The sequence below is a fragment of the Nylanderia fulva genome, unplaced genomic scaffold (assembly GCF_048542155.1).
Source record: "Nylanderia fulva isolate GAGA-0341 unplaced genomic scaffold, ASM4854215v1 Scaffold13, whole genome shotgun sequence".
NCBI lineage: Eukaryota > Metazoa > Arthropoda > Insecta > Hymenoptera > Formicidae > Nylanderia > Nylanderia fulva.
In genome coordinates, this window is record NW_028189518.1 from 3,154,547 (window position 1) to 3,179,711 (window position 25,165).

Below are 25,165 nucleotides of genomic sequence, written 5' to 3' on the forward strand. Positions count from 1 at the left end.
TTCATTATCATAAAACAATGTAAAATGTGGATCATTATTGCAATAATAAATGGATAATCTCACAAATAACAAATGAAAAAGTTAAATAAACTATAAATTAGATTTACCTCATCGTTGCTCTGTCGTTGCCTGATGCCTCCCCAGACCTCCTTCTTTTTCCGCGCCGTTCCTTGACGGCACTCACTCGCGAATACACGGTTAATTACTATCGTACGGCACTCCCGATTTTAATTACACGCGACACGCACTTTATTACATTGCGACGAGACAATACGAAACAATTACCTACTTAAAATACGATCCACACGGCCGAAAAACTCAGGAAATTCGCGTCGAGAGCGCGCGGTAATTCTCGCGATAATTCCAGCCCCTTAAATTCGCGCGCGCAAATTTTCGTCGCCACGAGGTTACGCGCTTGGTAAATATAATTTATAATTTATTTAACTTTTTTATTTGTTATTTGTGAGATTGTCCATTTATTTTTGCGATAATGATTCACATTATATTGTTATATATAATAATGAATGTAAAATATCCTATAGATTTTATATTTTGAAATACTTAGAATATTTAATAATAAATATAATAATTTTTAATAATTTTCTAATAATAATATTTGTATATGTAAAATACATTGAATTATATTTAAGAGATATGTATAACTATTTATGTAATGTGTAATTAGATTCTCTTTATATTATTAAATATTTTAATTAAAATTATTATTACATAATATAACAAATATCGAATATAATATTTTGTATAATAAAAATTATAATAAATATTAATAATAATAATTAATATAATATTAATAATATTGAGTATTGTAATACACTATATGTAATATTTGTTATAAATTTATATACAATTTCTATAAAATAATTAAAACATAAAAGAATTAGAGAGAAATAATACTTTTGATATAAAAGTTCTTAGAAAAGTTCATATTATAAAAGATATAATTATTAAGACAAAATTTATAAAATTACCCAATTATACACGTACTCATGATTGTACGCATCGAATATAAAATTTAATGGACACAATAATAATTTATGAAAATAATAATTATTTAAAGCGTTGCTGTAATTTAGATTTTATTTATATGTTACAGGTCAACGCGTGTAGTTTCGGTGCAGTCATAGTCCACTGTTGCACATCGGCCGGTGAGTCATGTGTTTTTTCAATATTTTTCGAAACAGTGAACATATCTATTCTTAGAATTTTCCTATATTTTACTCTTTTATTTTTTTAAGTTTTAATTATTAAAAACAATAACTAATTTTTTCTTAATTGTGCGAATATTCAGTAGGAGATAATAATAAATTGTTTACGTGTTTTCCAAAATTTTGACATCTTTTTAACAAGAAAGAAATGTTGTATTTAACACAATTTAAAGAAGCATCTCATACAAGGTACGTAATATAATATACAATATACATATATATAATATATGTTTATCGTGACTTATTAACTTCAAGTATAATTCTCGTGTAAAACGAGCTTTGAGCGTAAAAGTCGTAATTGTCGCGCAACAATAAGCCTTTTTGCATCTTGTATATGCAGTAGTTTTAGTTATAAGCTGACCAAACGGAGCTGAAAACATGTATTTTCGTATGATGCAGAAAGACATTGGGCATCAGGCGATGTCAAAAGATATTATATGACATGATATATTTCATATTATTACCAGCTGACAATGAGTGAAATACGAATCTGAAGTCTTTAGAAATTCTCTCTGACAGTTACTCGATAAATGCGATGCAGGCGAGGCTGCAACGGCGACGCTCGCCTGATAATCGATTGAACATCTGTTCGGTAGACTGGAAGTGCCTGATACTCTCTCGAGAAGAGGTAAAAGTGACGCGCAAGCACGACGTTTTCTCGTCACGGAAGCGGAAAGTGGTACCGATTTGTACGAACCAACGGAAACGTCGTCCTTGCAACGCAACGAACGAGAATAAAAATCCGCGCATAAGTGTCGCGAAATATCTTCACTTTGAAGAAGACTTTCCCTGCATCGCGTAATCTCATGTTCGTACTCCACAAGATGCAAAATTAACAAATCTTATATGCATCTTTTTTACGCGAAATACTTCATACAAATCAAAATAATCGCTTCATAAATATTAATTAATATGTACATAAAATATGTCAAAAAAGTAATATGCATATCAATAAATATGCAATTTCTACAATTAAATACAATTAGTGAAAGCGTTAATTCTATAAAATATTTTCTCACTCGTAAAATTATTCTTTTTCCGCTTAGAATCACAAGTGATTTTGCTCCACGTGTGTCAAACAGCATATATTAACGTTCTCTACATACTTTCAAATTTTCTCTAAGCTATCTAACACGTGGCTCCAATTAGTTAACTTCGGAATAAATAAACGGATCTCATTGTCAGTGGATCCCCACCAGATCTTTATCTTTTTGCACGAATATACATCTTACACAAATCATGTAATCGAATCTCATGCGTGATGTCGTAATGTCATGATGAATTTCATGTCGACCAAACCTTAAATGAAAAAATCTTTTACCTATTTTACAAAGAGGATTATAGCGATATGTCGTAATTTTTTTTAAGTTTAACTATAAATACTGTCCTTGCACGCAAATTAAAGCTGCATGAATAATTAGTGTTATTTTAATGCTGTACATATGCGATTATGTATTTCACGCGGATATCCTGTCTCATTCGCTCTGAAATGTTTTCACTTGAAAATAATTAGCAGCATTATGCGTGAAAATACGCTATTGAGCTGCTGTTTGTGATACGTTAAATTGCAATTATTGACAATAAATATGTTTAAATCGAAAAGACAAATACAAAATAATATTAATTATGTCCTTTAATAATTACTAGTCTAGATATGAATTATTCAATTATTATCAATGTAAATAATATTGGTCCAATTCAATTTGTATAATTCGTATTGAATTAACTATACTACAATTAAAACAAAATTGTTCTTGAAACTGTTGGAAGATCATAAATAGAAATTTTTGGAGCTTTCTCTAAATAGAAATTTTTACAAATTTTTATAATAAACCGTTTTATAATGAAAATGAACCGTTTATAGTTTCCAAAGAATCTGAATATTTACAACTGCTGCAATTTCGAGATATGAGGTTACTAATAATCATACAGCACAAATTATTCCGAGACAACTATTGTACATGCATAATTATTTAATTGACAATTTACTTTAATTTTAACAGTGACTATAAATAGTTGTGCTTCCTTTATGTCCACTTTGCTTGTAACTAAGATTAATATTCGTGTTTTTCCTGGGATTATTAATGCACGACATAGAGCAGACTAGACTTTCGTTATATATTATAAGACACAGTTTCTCCGTCCGCAAAGATCGAGTGAGAGTCCACGTATAGTTGAAGGTATATATATATATATATATATATATATATATGTGTTTGAATATTCCGGGCGCGTTCAAATAGTTGCAGGAAACTTTCGTAATTACCAATACACGAACGCGAGTAATGCAGGGCCCGATAGTAATTATCGTCGTCGTGTGAGCGTCGTGCACCACAGATTTCGTCGCGGATAAGAGGGCTGCCTGTCGTGTTTATCATTTTATTGGCAAATTTCATTTCTGGACGAGATCTACTTGGGAAACTGAAAGGTTCTCAGTGTTGTGTTTCGGAATATCTAGATACTTTGCGCGATTAAAAGTGTCGTAAAACAATTACTATAATGATTATCTGCTCTAATAAAAATTTATTGTAATCGATGAACTTTTAATGATAAATGTAACATAGTAAAGTTAAAAATTTTTGCATTTTAATTTATTTTACAAGATGCGCGTATAAAACTTTTAATTGTGATAAAGGATATACAGTAATGAGAAAAATGCGATATATAGACAGCTATTTTTTTATTTTATTCATAGCTTACATAATATTTACATGTTTCTTACAAAAATTTTTACAAAAATCTTCTAAGATCGACTGTTTGTGTTTTTGCGAAGAATTGTGTAAATGCGAACTAATTATTCCTAGAATGCAAACATTTTTTCGGCACTAGATGTTAATACGCTGCGGATTTACGCATATTTTTCATTTGGCGTACGTACACCGCGCGATCAAAGCATACGAATGCGGAATAAATTAGCCGAGAAATTGAACGCGATAGATGATATATGTATATAGAATGTATCTTGCGTTAAAAAAAAATCGCGGTTAGATTACACGGAAATGAAAGCAACACCTTTATTAAGATTCGCGCCTCTGATCCATTTCTCTCTCACTCTGCGTGTGTGTGTATCGTAATCTATACCGTATTTACATACGACGTTACGTATTACTTGTCAAACTGCATTGTGCAACTGCAACTGCGACTGTAAATATTTCGAACACGGATCGCGATTTCGGGATCGTAAACGCCCCTTATTCTCCCCGAAAGAGGCCATATCTACACTTAATTAAATCGCCATTGCAGTCGCAATAAATAACTTACCACCACTCGGCAAAACATACCGTCGGGTTTAATGATTTTCATAAATTCAGCCGAGCGCGAACCCGCTTATATTTACCGGTCTTGTTCTTATAATCGGATATCTCGACTGTGAATACTGAAGCGGATCGCGGCTCAGCCTCGCTCGCTTTGTTAGGATTGCACTGTCGTACACAATGCTTTTCAGTTCCTATTATAATTGTACACGCCTTAACGTTACTGCCACGCAAAGGCGCGAGTATATACCCGTAATATAATGCACCATAAAATACAAGACTTGTACTTTCGTAGACTTCATTATATGCAGACAACGGACGTTTTTGTTGCCGTATACGGGGTTATCGCGGCGATTAAATATCAAGACCAGAGGAAGCAGGGAACGTAATATCAATTTCGATATTAATGAATTTGATATAATAGATTGATTTTAAGTAATCTATAATGTTTTATCAAAGAGATAAGAAAATGTGGATTTCATTTATCCTCTAACGCTGTTTCGTAAAATTTTCACTTTTTGCGTTAATACTTTATTTTCTAACTGTTCTTTCTAAATTCATGTTTTATCGCATCCTTACATTATTCTATTTGTATTGCACTAATAGTTTCTCTTATCTCGAGAACTTTACGTAATCCCAGTAAAGTTCACGCAAGATAAAAGTATTCTCACGCCTCTAATTATATAAATAGAAAAGCTATTGTTAAAATATTACTTTAGACTTGTTTTTCTTTCAATGGCCACATATTATTGCGTAACGCTGATCTATAAATTTACCACATTTTTTCTCAATAGACTCCGTGATGTCCAAAATCTTGATCTCCTTTATGTTGTCATCTTTTCGTTATCGTTCGACATTTAGTAGTAGAAATACGTGTAGTAACCTGCAATACATAGATGAAAAATCAATTTTTGAAATCAGAATATTTTTTAGAACATTTGAATATTGATATCAAAATGATATTTCAATTAATATCAGAATGATATTATATATCAACAGAATAATTAATTATTAAAAGTATTTCAAAAAGAAATTGGAAATATTTAGACAAAAATCCATTTCTTAAATCAATTTATCGCTCGGATATATTCAATGTCATAAATCAAAGAATTATCTTGAATCAATTATCCTGCCTGTCTCCTGTTCCGCTTGCGAAACTGCAAGGAAGCACGAGATCAACTTTTGCTTTTCCAACCGCTTGTACTTCCGCTCTCGGGATGCTTACGCCGACAGATTCCAGCAGATTCTTTGTCATCGTCGCATCGCGCTAAAATCGCTTTTAAACTTTCTCGATTTTCCTTGCGCAATCAAATTCTAATTCTTTCTCTCTCTCGTTTCTCTCATTTCCCTTGTCCTTCGACATTCTCGCTCGCGACTACTCGTCCAACAGTCCGTGTGATTTCCATCTACGATTGCTATCGCCGAAAGCATTATTCGGCGTGCTAATGCCCGGAGCACCTGAACGTCGTTAATGAGTAGCGAAGGGTGATACCACTTCAAAGCTGCTAATTATAAGACCCTCGTCACCTTGTCTCACCACCCGCCATGGCAACACTGACCCCATCCCTTTTGTTTCTACCCTTTGATTAGTAGGTGCTCGCTTTTCCGGTCCCCTGGTGCTCTCTCGGCTCTTTCTCTCTCTCTCTCACTTTCACACAGTACACGCGTGCGTTGCCAAGATTCTACGCAGTATGTCGATAATAAAGTCGACCGCGAAACGAACGGGGGATTCGAATGGAAGCCATTAGGGGACCGAAAGGAGTCTGCTAGTTCTGATTATAGTCAATTTAAACGTCCTAACAATGAATGGTAGTGTTCAGAAATAATTGTCGGTAAATGGGCGGCAAATCCGGCTTAAAAATGAATTGAGTGCTCAAAACGCGTATTTTTATTATTCCTTCGTATTGCTTGAAAAATTGCTGTTGATTTTGTATTACAAAAAAATCGTCCAAAAATGATAAAATATTCTCTACATAAAATAGAAATGTAATTAATTTATTTAATACATGATCATAAATATAATTAAGTATCTTGCATGTTAAAATGATATTGCAGAATAATATTGACATTATTTACAATTGATTGTTCAAAAGTATAATACTAGACCATTATTTTTATATCGAGTCGCTATAAAACTTTTTTACGCAGTCGTGCGACATATTTTCATCCAAGTTCTAAATTAATGTCCCGTGAAAAAAGTATTTAACAGAGATATCGTTAAATTACGAGAGTTTGTACCCACAGGGAATACTGACGACGAGTTTTAGGGAAAAATCGTTTTTCACGCCCTTCTTCTTTCAACCCCAAATAAATTTCCGTCAAGGACGTCCAGAGGGGTCATTAGTTTTTGCGTGTTGCGTAATTAAATGCGGATCATCGGGTTTAATGATTATTATAGGAAACGAATGGGTCAAGTTTGATCTAGAACGCTTCCACTTTTTTTATTTTATTTGTTTGATCGCGCAAGATTTCCAGAATAGATCGTTATCGATATGAGATTATGTGTAATTGGCAGATAAAGATATTTACACGCAATTGTTTTTATCACGAATCTATCTGTTGAATTTTAGAAAACGGAAACGATTGCAAAGATGAGTATTCATGAACGGAAGTTGCTCGCACGCGAGTTACAATCGCTTTCTGTTAACCCGATTAGCACGTATTTCAACCGTCTGTCATCGACTTCATTTTTCCCGGTAGAGAATTAACTTATACTTTACACTCGTTATCTGCTAAACTGATTAATCTTCAAAATTGTCCCGATGAAGCTGCTTCCCTAGCTACAACCTCAGATTTTCCTTTCAGGCTTAACCTTTCTCGCCCTTAATGCGCTACGACATTAATCATTTGATTGCCGAGATTTCTCTCTCGCCGTCGAGTTGCGTGTATTAACGAGTGCAAAATGCTATAAAAAATATACGAGATGTACAAGTCTTCTCTCGATATCCGGCTCGCGTTTCTCCATCCAGAGGAATTTATTCGCTCGCCATTCACTTCTTTCGCGTCGTACGCGAGTTTTAATACCGTTAGTAATCCCCCTCGTTAACTTTTATAGAGTTATACGATCCTGCGCATCATATATAGCGTTGCATTATATTCAGTTGTTGAGTAGTTTTCTCATTTAAACCCGCGCAAGACAACGAATATGTAAAAAAAAGCAGAAATATATATTCAACGCAAGTAAATGTATGAACCTTTGTTCTTCGTCAAATCACAACCAGTCCTTATTAAATTGAGCAATTATTTGCCGACGGAAATATATGTCGAGTTATGGGAATATAAAGCTTTATTGCAGTCAAGAGACGATTGCAACAACATTGCCCACGCATTATTACGTATTACGTGGTTACGTTTTCTTTCTATGTTTTTTGCACTGAATTTCGCAGACGTACGGATTACGCAATCGAAAGTGTTCTCACTCCTCTCGTCGATCGATAATTACAAATTTGGCTACCTGACATTCTCAAATTGATCTTCCTAGAGACAGCCAGTAGAAGACGAATCCGTGACTAAAATCTGCCATTCTATTTCAAGACGTCACAACCATCTGTCACTAGCCGCAGGGAGAAACGTCATTTTATGATGACCATTATAATGTTGAATAATCTGTTTTTGCAATCATTTTGTTATTAGATAAACATTTTTATCGGCGAAATTCTTCCATGAATTATAACGTAGTATAAACGTGTTATATAATTCTTCCAATCGACGAGAGATACATACATACCTTATCTTTATGCATGCTGTATATTGACTATATGTCAACTTTCGCTTATGTTGAAAAAAATTTAATTGACTGAAATTACGATTGAAAATCTGCGTTTCTCATTTAACACCATAATTTCGTGCGTTTCTTTAGAATTAAACGAGAGGAGACATGATTCAAGCAAATGACAAAAAAATAAGTTGATCGAACTTGACCGCGCATGACCGTCAGTCTGATTCGGTGAAAGACGAGACTAAAGGAACGTTGATCTTTGCCTTTCGATCTCTGTCTCCCCAATCAGGGAGTTGCGTCGCCGATCAAAAAGGCAACCTTGTCGTCTCGTCGACCTCGTAACACCTGTTACGCGCAATGGAGTAACTTAACTAAGGTTACGCGTAAAACGGGTTTAAACTACACACGACGAGGCCGCACATAGCGTCGAAATCGCTTTCACTGAACCGTCGCGGACGCTTGTGTTCCAAGGCTGAAGATTCATCGCGCGAGAAAACCTGGTATCCAGCTGCGTTCGCGGAAGAAGGAAGTACAAAGTTCCACCTCACGCTTCTTTTCTCTCGTGGCAATTTTTTTCCCTCCCTCTTCCTTCCTCTCGTGATGTCTCTCGTTATGCCTCTTGATGTGTCTATTTCGATAACGGTCGAGAGCAGGTGCGAAGGACGGCGCGAAAAAAATGAAAGCCGCGAAGTACGCTTAAATTACCGGAAGAGACACGCTGCTTTTATGTATTACGTCGCGGAAACCGAGGAGCCGATTACGCAAGGAAACCCGCATGCATGTTTTATGGTTCTACGGTATTTAGGCTTGAAATCGAATTTGTTCGCAAATATAGAAATACTCGATCTCACTTTGTTCCCGTTTCGAGCAAACGGATGACGGTAAACGGTTTGTCGGACGTAACTGACAAGGTTAATAAGATAAAGATCTAACGAAAGTTTTCATTTATTGCAAAAAAAATAATTCACGCTTATCATGTTATGAAACTATTGATAACGTCAGCGGAAACGTTTATTGAACACTTACGGAATCCAATTATGGAAAAAATATATATATATATCTTACTACACGTTAGATATATAATTTCTCTATAAACTTACCTGCGGGATATCATGTTATCTATCTGCTAGTGTGCATTTCTGGCATGCTGATGGAGATACATACGTATATGTTGCTGTGCACGTTACTAGAGAGTGGCTAAGGAACCCACGTACCATATATTAGTATTGCGTCTCGCTGTCGTGGTTCGCAATCACGAAATCGCGATCGCCTAATTTAATGGGAATCGTAAAGTAGAGGTGACGAACGAGACGTTGAAAGTTAAAGCTTAGCATGCTCGCAATTGCAATCGTCTATTCTAATGCTATCCCCACGTGCAGCCTCTCGAGGATGTAATGAGAAGAACTGATTAGCATCCTTGAACACTGAACGATGGGATATCATTAGCGCACTCGCAAAATGACGTACCTACTTGCCGAGATTCAAGGATCAAGGGAAGTAACGAAGTCCGACCTTCCAGATAATATAATGATAAAGGTAAAAATAAGGGAGGGGGCCATTTTTGCGGTTTGCCAATCTGAGCTCGACACGATGGTCGTAATTACATAATTTTAATTTTTCATAAATCATTTTTTTTTGTTGTTACATAATATACAAAAGAGATCGAAATTTGTACAACGATTATATGCGTACGTCAGCTTTGCGACGATTATTTACTAGCTTTGTTTTTTATTTAACTTACAGTGCATTTATATATGTATATTATAATACCCTTAACAACTATAAAGATTGTTCACAGTTGCGCAATTTTCTTTTACAATGAAAGAAAAATTTCGTTTATCGTTTTAATATATTACGTTTGATTATAATATATTAAAATGCAATATTGCATTTGCACAATTTAATATCGCATTGAATTTTATTAATGATTTCGCATTGAGTATCATCAATGATTTAAGTTCGACGATGTCAATGAATCAGAAATTAAACGTCTCGTATTTTTTTGCGATAAACTTGCATAATTGACTAAAATTCTTTACTTAATATTAGTCTCTTATAACTATTCCTTCATTGTGTGATATCATTGCTTTGGAATGTTAATATGTGTATTAGTTTTATGTGACTTTCCAAACGGTTCATAAAACAATATAATTATAGTGTTACACATGCACTACTTTGAAAAAAAATTAAGAATAGAATTAAAGTTCGGGAGAAGGTTGTAGTGTATCATCGACCTGATTTACAGATGACAAAAATAAATAGTGCTTATATATAAGTTGGTGCAGAAAGTCGAACGAGGCACTACGTGATAAAAGATACTCTCTTTCCCTCTTTCTCTATTTTCTTTTTTTTTTTTTTCATTCTGTTATCTTTTCGCTTCGACAGCTTTTTGAATTACCTTACATGCAGAGATATTGTTCATATGCAGACTCGCCAATTCGTATTCCACCACCGATCCCTTTCAACTTTTTTGTAATTTTCTTTTTTTTTTTTTTAAATGCATCTTCGAATATCTTTTCCAATGCTCAGAACCTGGTGAACGAATTACCTGCGCTGGGTGGCACAAATCCATATCCGCTCGCGCCCACGACGACGCCACTGGTGTCAGCTGAGTTAGGCGGCGGCCCAGCTGGGAATAATACAGGTCCTACGAAAAGAAAACCATATATGCGTTAAACGTATTCTCACACTCTTCTCATTGAGCTGTGATCGTTCTCACAATTGTTCGTCATGATACCAAAAATGTAAGCTTTATTTCACTTCTGCATTTTCTGTCAGTGAAAACGCTTAAGGTCTTGCTTAGGGCATTGTTGAATTATACAAGAGTAATAAAATATATATGATATTCTTAGGATAATTTTTACTGAAAAATCTTAGCCATTGTTTTGATAATAATATATCATCAATCAATTATAAGCAAATTGTGGCATGCTTATTGTAAACGTTTGTTTCTAGTGAACTTGGTAATAGATATATCGAACGGTATACTTATGTAACAAGAGGTTAGACAGTACATATACACAAGATCTGTTTGATTCATATCATAACTATACAAGATTGAAGAAAATTGATTAGATACTCGGATCAATTACAAGGATTATTATTAGTTTTACGGTCATTGATGCGTGATTGGTCATACAGTAGAAAGTAAATATAGTATCATTAACACATTACACACCGAAAGAAATTGAATTTCACAGTTTAATTATAAATACTTGTCTATTTCGTAATAAAAAATTATTTTTTTATATATACTTTATTATTGTTGGGGAAATATGTAATTATAAAATATTATTTATTATATATAAATGCAATTGCATATATATGTTATATTGAGCTATCATGATATAATGTTCATCGTTTTTATTATTATAACATGTTTATGTCAATTTCTTGCATTAATTTAATAGTTTCGAAAACAGACAAAAGCTATTATTTCAATGAGTGGCACATTTTACTTAATGTTTAAAAGTAATTTTAAAAAGGAATTGCTTCACAAAAGAAATCTTGTGAGTGAAAATTCCAAATTACTTGTATTTATATTATTCAATAAAGTGCATTTAATAACAACACGATGTACATTAAAAGAAAGTTGAATTTATAGAGTAGGGAAAATCCTTTCTAATACAAGGAAGCTATTTTCTTCGTATTTTACTCTAATCAATTTGTAGCGATATTCTATACATATAAAGATACTATCTTTATCTTGATACATATAAATTCATGAAAATAATTATTTTAAAGAAATAATAACATATAGATATAACAAACGCCAGTTTCGCGTTTTTTCTATTATTTATGACTTTATGATGAAGTAGTAATGAAATACGCGAGCCAAGCGCGCCTTCAATGACTAATCGCTATATGAATATTTAGCAGTATAAGAAAACGAACGATTTATTTGACTGATGTAGAGTTCTGATGTTATCGTGATTGCAGATTTCTTGTCAACAGTAGCCTTGATGAAAATTATGAATGCAAGATAAATTGTCGGAAGAAATCGTCGTTAATCGTTTATAGAGTGCAATATAATTTACACATTTTACAATTTTGACGTTTAACTGCAAGAAGTTAAAATGCAATGAGCTATAAAGAGCATGACTATCACACAGAATAAATAGTAATAGCAAAATAATACGTTTTATTAGGATTTCTATCGCGTGTAAAACTTGAGCGTTAGCAGTTGCGTTGGCTGATTTAAATTGTGATTTATACTACTTAGGCTACTTGTTCAGCATTTCGCCAGACATGTAGTAGGCATCATTATTTATCATTGAATGTGAACTTGACACTTATTCTGATGCCGTTATGCACATAATAACACAAAACTAGTTGCAAGAATCGAATATCCTGTTGGTGCAACACTTAGTGTTTATGCGTACGATTTAAATAACATGTAGTTCAATCAACCTTAGAATTCGAAGAATGCAAACGTCAAAATAACATTGCAATATTCTTAGATCATCACGTTAAAATATCTTTACAATTGTAAACTGATTATATCAAAATGAATTTTAACATAAAGGAAATTCTATTTTCATAAGAGTCACATTTTATATTATAAACTCAATCTTTTTGTTTTTGCAAAAATATTACGATCTATTATATACTTAATATAGAAATGTAATTGGCAGAAACTAAGTGGACGATGCAGTATGTTATAAAAATTTTACCATAATTCACGACGCTGCTCACGATACAGAAACACTAGCCTTTCCTTCCCGTTACACGTGTACAAGTAAATTTCTAGTTAGTCTCGCTGTTCCGGTAAAAGTTCCATACCGTCTAAGCAAGATATAGGTTCTGCACTAACTGCGAAACTCTACAATTCAATTCGGTTTCATTCTTCTCTTATAATCAATCGTTTGATTATACGACAGTAATGCACTTTACCAGAGCATTCCTTTTATATCTTGAATCTTTACGGCCGAGCGAATATAATCATCATAAAAACAAACATTGTTAGATTTGTTAGATTGTCTTGTACAAAATGTTATATAAATAAACGTGGGACAAGTAATGAGAGTTATAGCAATTAATTCTCTAAAATATTTCCGTATAGTCTTTTTGTCAACTTTATCTACCGGGTATTTTATCAACTTTTTATCTACTTTATCCACCAGGTTTTTTAAATTAAAATAATTGAAATTGTTATTAAAATTTTTTTTTAAATTACAATTCTTTCAATCTTTAGTTTATTCTAATTATTGCATGTTAACTACTTTAAGTCCAAAATTGAATTAAGAGTTACATCATTTGGAATTAAAATAAAGAAAGAATAATAATTATCTAGAGTAATAAAATTTTTATTGCGAGTTTATATACTAAAACGAAATTTTTATTGCGAATTTATATGCTAAAACGAAAGTTATGTATTGTTGCATAATCTCGGTGGTTAGTTTTAGTTTTTTTGCAAATATAACATACTGTGCCAAGACTTTTAAGATTAATGCGATAATATATAGAACAGTAATTAGTCTATTTCATTTTTCAATAATCTAGTAAATTCATTTCCAAGAGATATTTTACATTGAGAAAGAACTTTCCAACGATTAGGGAATTCTAAGAGAACAGTGAGTCAGAATGTCTATCTTTATTTCGCAAATGAAACGAGGCCGTTTCTTAACGACGTATGAAAATAGAAGAAAAACATAATAACGAATCATCGTAAATTGCACGATTTTCAGCTTCCTGATAACATAGATGGAGAAACGAACGCTTCCGAAGCATATCGTATTCTTCAATGAGCACTTCGAGAGGTCTAATAATAGAGTACAAATAAAAAAGGAAAGCGTAATTATTTCTTAGCAAGCGTGCACAGCCCCAGTAATAATATAGCGATTAATCATCTTCGAATTATGCAAATTGATGTAGCTGCAGTTGTAAAAGTGCAAAGGTTACCCTGGAAAATCAGTAAAATTCTACAAGAAATCTCACGCGCGGATAATTTACAACTTTATAAAACGTTATAAAACATTACCAATGATACATCCAGCAGTAACCTTAGATGATAAATATAATAAAAAAGTCTCGTTTATTAATCTAAATCCTATGTAGTAGCTTCATAAAATGCTAATAGAAATCGTTACTATTGTCGCTAGTGTTTAAATAACTTACCTCTATTCGATCTCGGATCTCTCATTATTGTCTGAATATAAGGATTAAATCCGAAGAAATGCCTGAAATTTTGCGCCGAGACTCCCGCCAGAACAGCCATGACAAATGCGACTAGAATTATCTGCAAATAAAAGTTTATTTATAAATTCCTATTTCTCATACCAAAAAATACTTTCTTAAGATTAATTTTCAAAAGTGTTTTTCGATCAATTAAAAAATTTAATTTTTATTCATACTTTTTATCATATTTTACACACAAAAATTAAAAAAAAAAAAGTTACATCTGTGATGACAAAAGAAGTTATTCATAGAATTCTTTAAAACGCAAGAGTTTTATCTGATCTTAATTTATTATAAAATGTAGAATGCGTTGAGAAAATTGTTGCGAAAAGGAAATGTAATCTACAGGCGAAAGAAAAAAAAAGAACAGACCTCACAGATATTTAATCTTACATGTACCTTTGAACTATATTACAAAGTGGCGCAATCCCTCGTTTTGCAGAAACGTTTCTTCGCGAGTATATACGATATAGGACAGGACGCTTAATTGAGAAAGAATCTTTCTTAATGAGTATTCACACGTTCAGAAAATAGACCGGTGATTTACATACAGATCTGAATAAAAAGATAGATGCAAGGAGCTAAAAGCGTGTACTTAACTCATTCTACATATATGAATTGTCGGTTATTAATTATAATAAAGTAAGGATATTTTCGCGTAGCCTCTAATCACTTGGATTCTCATGAAGCAACAACTGCCTGACGAAACTTGCTCTGCGTAACGCAAATGAATCACCGCGGGGATAATTTTATCCGCGTTACAAATGTCCGAAAAATGACTGTTATTATGATAATTATCGGTATTTTACACCAAAGAGTCCCCTCTAGGTCTAGAGTTATCAGGCGCTAAATAATGACACTATCTGTATAATGATACCGAGTATAGACTTTAAATTATCGAGATATAGGCTTTAGAGCCGACAGAAATGTTTTACACAGCCTTGCGTTGAAAACTGCACGCCATAAGACATCAAGTCCCTTTCCCTTTTAATCTGACGGCTATGCATGCGTTCTCTGATTCGAAGTTATTCCGTCCGTGACGAAAGTGTGTGACAATTTTTACGCGTGGTCGACCGCGAACTACGCGCGTTTCTAATATGCTTATAATTCTCACTATAAGCTCAAGAAACTCTAGAACTCTAGCAACTGCTTTATGTACTATTTATAAACAGATATCCATATATTTCATATGCATATACATATAAAAATTATTAATAAATCTCTTCTATTGAAATACTTAGTCTGATTTTATATTCATAATAATTTTGCTTTAACTAACAATCTTTATTATATATTGATGATTTATCAATTTTAGATAATTATTTTGAATTTAATTTTTATTCTTTGCATTAGTCTGGTAAAAATAATCACCTCATAATCAAGTTATCGAAGAGAGTTACAAGGATCAGTGCATGATGCAAATGACATTTGCTTCGAAAATCCGTAATCGCGATATAAATTTCGTAGTTGTTGCGCAAAAATTCGAGAAAGGTGGAGCAATGGGATGGAATCTTTTCATCGGGCTTAATTTCTTCTTCGTTCGAGATCGCGTTCTTCTTACGTAAAGAGCTGATGAAATCGTTACAGCCGATTCACAAATCTCCTCTCGACACTCGAGGCATCATCAAACGCGTCGAAGGACACCGTTTCTAATTACGTAGCTGGGTTCTTGGAGTAATCGCGAATAAAGGTTATCTCATCTCAATCATCGGTGCAATACCAAGTTTGCTGCCGGTGAGTTAGTTTGTCCACGAGATTTCTGTATCAAAGGCAAGGTGAACCGTCGCCACGGCCACTTTCCGCCTTTTTTTGCACGATTTTCTCCTACCGGCGCAATGTCAAGGTGACTACGCGCTCGGTGGTTTTACCTTTAAAAATTCGAATACTGAGTTGTGCACGCGAAATGTTTCTCAATCGTAATTTTGTTGTATACATTGATCGTGTATGCAAGTAGACCGCACGTATTCCTTTCGCGTTGAATGATCAAACAGGAATCTCGAGACCGACAATTATGTTGTTATGTTACAGCTCTCGGATTCTGAGATTTCAATCTGAGAAATCGGCTTGGAGAAGTTTGAATTTAACTGCAGCGAATTGTTTTATACGCTTAGCGACGAACTATATCCACTTAATTATGATAGAAAATTATGAGAGATAAGAATAAGAATGTGGTCACGATTTATTGTCTCTATTTTCTAGTACCGTATGTCGCGACTCATTTGACATTCGACAATTTTGACATATTTAATTCCGAACGCGCGGATTATTATCTTATCTAGGTAAATGCAATAACGGTGGCATATAATTGACAGTTTGACGGAATTATGCAATGATGGCATAAGTTCGGATGGTATGAATATGTCGCTGAGAATAAATACGAGAAAGGGAAGACAGATTAACATCGTGTAGGCTCGGTTGCAGATTGACAACATTTTTAATTAATAACACTCATTAAAAGAACGTAAACGAGTGTTCCACCGTTTACATTCTTTTCTTCGCAGAGCGAGAGGCACGCTTTCTTGTTTCTGATTCTTATCGAGCACGTTCGCGTGTCCCGAGCATAATTCATTTCGTTCATTAGACACAAAACAGCATTGACCTCGCGACCTACGGAAACGGAGTAGTCACGAGAAGTCATATCGATAAATAGAAATTGACAAAGCACTAGAAAGATTGGACGTAATATGCGTGTAAGATGTCATTAAACCATATTTATGTAGAAAACAAATTTATTGGGGATTTTTGCTTCTCGTTTCGGCGCGAAAGTGAATTGGACAGGACGCACACAAGTGAATTACCATATCTATTCATTATAACAGTAATTTTTTTCTTCGAAACAATCTAATTTTAACGATTAAATCTTTCTCGGAAACTTATCCCGTCGATGTTATCGTTAATATAGTCACGCTATAACAAAATTAAATATAAAAATGGAGGCATGAAATAACGAAAATGATGAGAAAACCCTGATTGCGTCGAATGATGAGTAATTTCTATTTATTATTACCATAGTTTCACATCTGTTTGCATGAGATGAAGACAACGTGCAAAACAATGTGAAGGCAAGGCACTCTTTTTCGCACATTGAAATAATAATTCTCGAAGTTTACGACAGTGAAATAGAATCTTTAAATAGAATAGAAAAGATCAGGTTCTTGCGATTGCGAAACATTAGATCAGTCAAGCGGAAATTCCTTGACAATGTAATAATATTCAGGAAGAATGCTATACCTATAGGCGTAAACCAAAGAAAGTATAATTTAATACGTACATATATTACATATAATACTAATAATTATATTAATTTATGTACATATAATTAATTGTGGTTTGCCGCAAAATAATTTAGAAAAAGAGAGTCGTTGCTCGCCATCGATGGCATCTCCGCCTTCGTTTCTACGAGGTCGCCTATAAAGTGCGACACACATGTGCGTAAGACTGTGACCGGAGATTATGTCGGCCAGATATCTCCGCGAATGTGTGCGGACGATTGCGAGGAAAAACCGCGGGGCTTATTGCAGCTAGTCGCTGTCGCTATATTTCGCGCGCGCGAAAAGACCGAGTCGGCGATTTGTTTTACGGCCGCGAGAATCGATATCGCGCGCAACCGATCGATCGATTGCACACAGCCGATGTGATGGGTGCAATCACGCGCGCGCGCCGATTGTTTCACGCTCAAAGGTTGCACCCGCGCACTCGCTCGTTTACGTTCGTATAAAAAAATTTTTAAAAAACGCAGCGTGTCACAGAAAATGCGGGCGGACAGCGGCGCGGTTTCATTACGCGGGCGGTATTTCATTGTTTTGTCCGGCGATCCGTCGTACGACACGTCGATGAATATTCATCATCTATATGATATAATAACTCATGCAAAACGTGCACACGCATCCCGTTGTCGCAATATTTATGGGATTAGAAGCGACTTTTTTGAAAGATATTGAAGCATTGTAATAAATTAATTCATCGCGTAAAATCTTCGCAACGTGTCACGTGTATATGTGACACGTTGCGAAGATTTTACGCGATAAATTAATTTATTACAAGTCCCGTGTGTGTTGCGCGAAAAAGTTGTCTTTAATGTTAAAATTTATAATTTTTATTTTTCTGTTAAAGATTATTTAGAAGTTCTTACTAGAAAGAGCCTTACCACTTGTGTTATGTGAAAATTAATATTTAAATGACAATTTCCTGTTCTATATATATCGTGAGCCTATTTGTTAATCAATAACAAATTAATTCAGTTGAAATTTTTCTAATAGACCATGTTATCGCGTAATAAATTATTAATTTATTTATATAACTATATTTATATGACAATTATTCAATCATAAGATCTTTACTTGTGCTTTTTTCGTAGAAAAACTTGAAATAAAAACCGGTATAATTGACTTAATTTCACTAATCTGCATCTATTTTGCGCAAATATCACATCAACGAGATATATATATACCATATATATATGTTACCTAACTGTGCGAACATTTTTTATTAATATTATACTAAAATAAAATTAGTATATATATATACATATACATATATACACATAAATAGATATTTGCTTAATTAATACATATTAATTTTTATTACTTTTAAACATCATTTATTAATAATTCTAATTAAACATATTGTTACTTGATATTCTATACCGACTTTCAATTTGGTTGAATTAATACATTATTTGTTTATTGGTCAAAACAAGAGGTTGATCTCTGATAAAGGTATTATACAAAAGCTTAGAAAGTATATGATCAAATATATGCATTGTCAGTGTATTCATGTATATACATATATACTGTACATACGCACATGTTAAAAGATATACTTCCGCGTTTAGCACCGAGTGAAACGGACTGTACTTAACTTGTTCCTGTATCTAGCCATGTAGGCGAACTTTTACACTATTAATATTAATCGATGTAATTAGGTTGTGTTTACGTAGAAAGCAAAAATCGTACAAACAAAAACGGTGGTCGACCACAAAATAATTTGCGATATAATAATAATAACGAAATCTTCAATGCCACATCATTGCAGAGATTAGAAATCACTTCCTTATCTTATAATCTTCGTTTTTGGTACATGATCGACAGCTCACATTAACATACAATTGAATTATTCAGCATATTATCAATTACTTATGCATAATTTATGATATAATGAAAAGATAATTAAATTAAAAGTTGAGAAATTATAGAAAGAGAGAGAACAATTAAAAATTTACACAATTTGTGCAATATATTGTTTACTTCTATCAGATAAAAAATTTTTAAAGAAAATTTCTGATAAATTTTTAAATTGTGAAATATATTTCGTATTTTCTACTTTTACGTCAACAAAATACATTTCCATATAATAGATAATGTCACATAAATATTTTATTTAAATTGCTTTTCTTGTTGTGAAATGTCTGCCATAATGGGGTTAATTTACATTTTACAATGAATATTATATTTGTGAAATATAATATTTGTTTCTAAATATATTCGGAAAATCATAACTTGTTTGTTTTTTCATATTCTTTCATGTAAGATAAATTATTGCAATTTTAATATTATCTATGAATCTATTCAAAATAGAATCGAAAATATTACAACAAAAATAATTACAAGCTTATTATCATTATTTTTCTAATAATTGCAATTTTTATTTTTCAGATAAAATATGAACAACTATTTTTATTTAATGTAAGGCAGTGTGAAAATGACAAGATGTAAAAATACAAATGTGTAATTTTCTATAATTTCACACCGATTGCAATAAATGTAGGTAATGCTGTCGTAATTTCTTTCGAGGAAATATTGTGCGATAATTCGTCTTAAAACTAGTTGATCTCAATACGCAGAAGAAAGAGAAATTATGTTTGATAATATTCTCAACATTTATCTATCCCAATTATTACTGTTTTTTATATATACTTTTCGATCTTTAAGTTACTCGCGCTAACGCGTGCATAATTATCTACATTTACCTTGAAGCAATCTGAAAGTTAATAATGGTGTAAGATTGCACCGTTTGTGAGAAATCCGGGCAATGCCAATGTAATCCAATGTTCACGAGGGAACCTACTACAATTCGACTGCGGATGTTGTAAGTTTCAGGCGAGATCAGGCTGCTTGTGAATATTGAGATGCGGTTTGTAACATTACGGACTGTTTAGCATTCACGTACTTGCCTAACGTGTCGTGATTAAATTCGTTACGCCAACGATACCGCAATCGGTCAACGCGAATGCCACGATTTTCTACGCCCGCATGAAATTCTCTTTTAACACGGACATACGGTCGACAATTTTCTCTTTCTCTCACAAAAGCCGACGGCGAAAAAAAAGCTATAGTCAATATTACGGAAAACATTTGCAATTGTTACATAAATTTCGTGAACACTTAATCGTAATGACAAAAAGGAGAAAAGGAAAGTGGAAAAGCAACTGTGAGGATCTATTTAACTCACAATTCTTGGTACGGTTAGAAAATTGCACGTCACGGACAACGAATGCATCTCGACATCTCTTTTGCGAGAAAAATAAATGTCACTTTCTTTGGTTCTTTCATGAGCTGAAAAGCATTTTTCCTTACAAAATTGATTTGTTGCATGTAATAAAATTATTTCACGGTAGTTACATATGATCAAAGCTAATTTGCAAAATAAAACTTAAACGATTCCATGAGTTAAAAATAATTTTCATGTATGCATGTATGTGTAAAAAATAGTAAAATGTATATATTATTGTTCTTCCTCTCAAAATCAGTTTTACTTTTGTATCCGGAATTTAAAATTTTAGGAAAGCTACCTCAAATAATTAAGTTAAATTATTAACAAAATTTTTAATTAAGATCTGTTCTTTTGATTGCATCTGTATGTGAGAAGTGGCAAGCGAGAGTTACAAGAGCGCATCATTTTTACGCTACTTGTTAAGTGCTGCCAAGTGAAAGTATACGCACTAAATTCATTCCAGAAGAAGCACGTTTGCTTCTATGCTAGTATTACAACTATCTCGCCCTTGGCAATAAGCCAGCTATTACAGAAACGAGGATTAAAGGTGTTGAAAGCATATTCATAAGTATTTGAAATGCATACAAGTAGAAAGAGATATTTCAAACATATATTGATTTAACAAAAATTTGCGGCTAAAAGGAAAAACATTTATTTTAGATTAGATAATCGAAATACTACAAAATAGTACAAATAAAATTAATAAACAAAATAATAATAAATACACATAAAAAAACATAAAATTTTTCTAACTGTTTTGGATTGAAAATATAAGAATTTAATATTATTACAAATATTATCAAATAAAAATAGTAATATGTTTACTTACGCATAAGTAATTAATTCTCATTTTGACGTAAATACATATCAATTAATTGATATTTTTTTTAGCTTACAAATATAATGTATGATCTTTTATTACCAATAATTACTGCTATTAATATAGGAAATATACTTCATATAATTTTATGAAATAAGCAGTAAAGTTATGATCAAAAAATAATTCAAAATTAATTGTGATAATTTTATTTGTAAAATGCAAATAAGAGGATTATCTTCCAATAAATTCACAAAAACAGAAATAAAGAAAAATTAATCTCATAAAATTATAACAAATTTTGAAATATATATAATAATTTTGTAATCATAGATGTCTAATTACATTAAAGCCAATTAGAGACACTTGTAACGAAATAATGTACAAGAATCTATTTTATGACAAAATGTGTTATTTATTTCAAAGAAAATTAATAAAATAGAATAGAAAATTATATACATATTCTAATTACGTTACGTCAAGACTGTATATTTTTGTTTAAACCCAACAACAACTTGTGAAATCGTGAAGAAAATGACACGACTGTGGCTTTCTGCATGCCATTCGTGTACTAAATCTGTTCCGGTTATGCCTATGATAAACCTGACTTGATGTAAATTTATTTATAGGAGAACTACTTGTACAATACAAATTTTTATATATATACATATATTTTAACAATAATTATAAAATTTAATTACTAATATTTTGATATTATACAAATAAAAAATAAAAGGAACATTTAAATAAATAAGAACATATATATTCCACAAATTTAGGGAAAAAGAGAATCATTAAAAATAATTTATAATTTAATAATCTTTCGCGGCTTTCTATTTTATTTAATGTTTGCATGGAAAAGCTGTTTTCGCAAAGCATTATTTTAAATTAGATTGTAGAATAATCGAAGAGAAATATATTTTTTATGTAGACAATGTCAATAATTGCTTGCTAACTAAGATATTTTTAATATCCCACAGTTTGACGTGTAAATTATAGGATAAATTCAGTGTCTGCAAAATTACACTCTATGGTGCACCAGAATTTCTTGTTACGAAATTTTCACTAATAGTTTGCATAACCAGTCGAGATTATTAGTGCGACTTTCTCGCGATTTACTTGGAAAAATAATCCCTGGAAAATATTGTTTATTTAGAAAATATTGCTGCACACATAAGTTTATTTTATTTTATACTAATCAAATATATGTAGTTATCTAAATATTAGCAACTCGGTTTATTAATTAGATCAAATAGTTACGTAAATTAATTTATTTCAATTGCATAATTTCAAAGTTCTCTTTAATTACTACGTATACCATATATATCATATATAATAATCAGAACTTTTAATCTTTTTATCTTTAAATATAATTTAAGAATTGACCAACCATAATATAGCGTTACTCATAACGATAAATTGTTACACTCCGCAAATTTAAGATAATGAATAACACAGTTGGTATTTGTGAATTGTGTATTACGCTATTAATCTTCCTTATAATTTTATTTGTTTTTAATAAGAAATTTATATGAATCGCGTACGAGAGCAATTAATTTAAATCTAAATTTTACGTCATAATTAAAAGAATAATTAAAATAAAAATGTTCAACAAATAACAAATTGGTTCGATTATTAGATTTTGTTCATGTCACAAAATGATATCTACGTGCACTAATAACGAATAATAATTACGTCATAATTTTTCACTTTCTTTCTTTCTAATAGAGAGCATAATATCTTGAATTTGACCCTATAGAAACTGACTGATCTCTTCGTGATATAGTCATCAAACGAGCATCTTCTTAATAGCCGCGTCACTCTTGTTACGTGTTATGTAATATGTGAACGATCTAAAGCCAGTCGGATATGTCAGTTCACCAACAAACGATCAGAGGCAGCCCGGGGCAAGGCCGTAGACCTGTCTCGCTACGGGCCAGCATCTCGTGAATGAACTATTACACGATGTTTGCAGATTTCATTCGCAGGGAGGTTCTCTATCCCTACGTACTATCTCCTTCCCTAAGAGAAACTAATTAATCTGTTCCGTCAATTTACATATCTAGTAATTTGTACGACTAATACGCTTAAAGATCTAATAGACAAGAGTATTATAATACAGATTTGAATAGTTGATGGAATCTAGTTTTAGACGATTTTTTTGAAACAAAAAATCGACATTTACAAATATAGTTTCTTCTTTTAAATAACTGTTTGTATTTAAATAATTCCTGCTTTTTGTATGACCATTATTGACGTTATTTATAGTAGTTCATTAAAATTATCTGGCTATTATATTTTTAAAGAGTTAATTTACGAAAGTCCGAAATTTAGAATAATTATATACATAGAAACATTATAACAATGATGAGATCGCGACAACGCATCGTTAACATTATAATTCTGCCTAATTAACGTGACTCAAAGTAATTCGTTTTCTTCCGCAATTTTAATTGCAATGAGAATTATCAAGCAGATGCTACGAACGAACCGACAGTCAGACCTAGAAAAGCATGTTTTGCTTTATGATCGAACGTAAGGTAAATAAGAGCGTAGAAAGTCGAGTCGGATTAGTTAGAAACCTATATTTTTACTTTTATATCTCAAAGCAATGTAAATAAAAAAAATTCTCATTCACTCTCCTTTCTATAATTTCCACGTGATATTTGAAACGCGAACTATAAAGCTAAATAGAATCTGAATTCGATATGGGAATATCAAATACTTGGCGAAATAGCTTTCGCTTTAGAACCGAAAGTCCAGTACAAAATATTTCGTCACAAATATATATCAGAATGAAATACCATACCATAGAAATGTAATCCATAGAATATTATATAATCCAAACACAAGACACATATCTAAATAATCAAAATCAAATCCTACATACAATATTGATGATCTCAATCTGAGAAAAAAACCATCAAGCAATGTAAGAATCAACAAACTTTCCAACGCTTTATTTCCCCAGAAAGATTTGCACATCGGAAAATTGGTCCTACATTTTCTATCGAATTTTTCACGAATCTCACTAATCCAGGAGATAAACACTCTCGATTTTGTATCACCTATGAAAGGGGCAAAGAAACTCGGTCTTCTTCTTCGCGCTCATGAATGATCACAGACACATTGTACTTACGATTCTCATTTCTCCTCTCTTGAGCTTTCCGAAACTACCGCGAGTCGGAACGAGCACGTTCTCCGCGTTCCCCGTACACAAGTCGGCCGCACACTGCAGTTGCACTCTCGTTAGGCGGCGAGAGCCTAGGAGCAGCGCACGCGGTGGTGTGCCACCTGTGTCTCGCGGGGGTACGTTCTTGATGTGATGGTTCGCGAATAGGTAGGGGGCCTCCGGAAGAAACGCCTACTACTGTTCGCGGTTTTAGCGCGGATTCAAAGATTCCCGAAAGTAACGGCGTAGATCAAATCGGTTCGGATCGGAGGCTCACAAGTAGATGTACTGTCCGTCTCTGCTGGCGTG

The 25,165-nt window shown here is 32.7% G+C and overlaps 1 protein-coding gene across 1 annotated transcript; it reads right to left on the minus strand.

The window, feature by feature from the left end:
- Nucleotides 1-3,891: 3,891 nt before the first annotated feature.
- On the minus strand, nt 3,892-25,165 carry Wat (worker-enriched antennal transcript). The gene is made up of 4 exons (XM_029304861.2): nt 24,824-25,165; nt 14,316-14,436; nt 10,747-10,845; nt 3,892-5,363 (listed from the first exon to the last, which is right to left on the minus strand). The coding sequence occupies exons 1-4, from the start codon at nt 24,830-24,832 to the stop codon at nt 5,338-5,340; spliced, it is 255 nt and encodes an 84-aa protein (XP_029160694.2). The 5' UTR covers nt 24,833-25,165; the 3' UTR covers nt 3,892-5,337.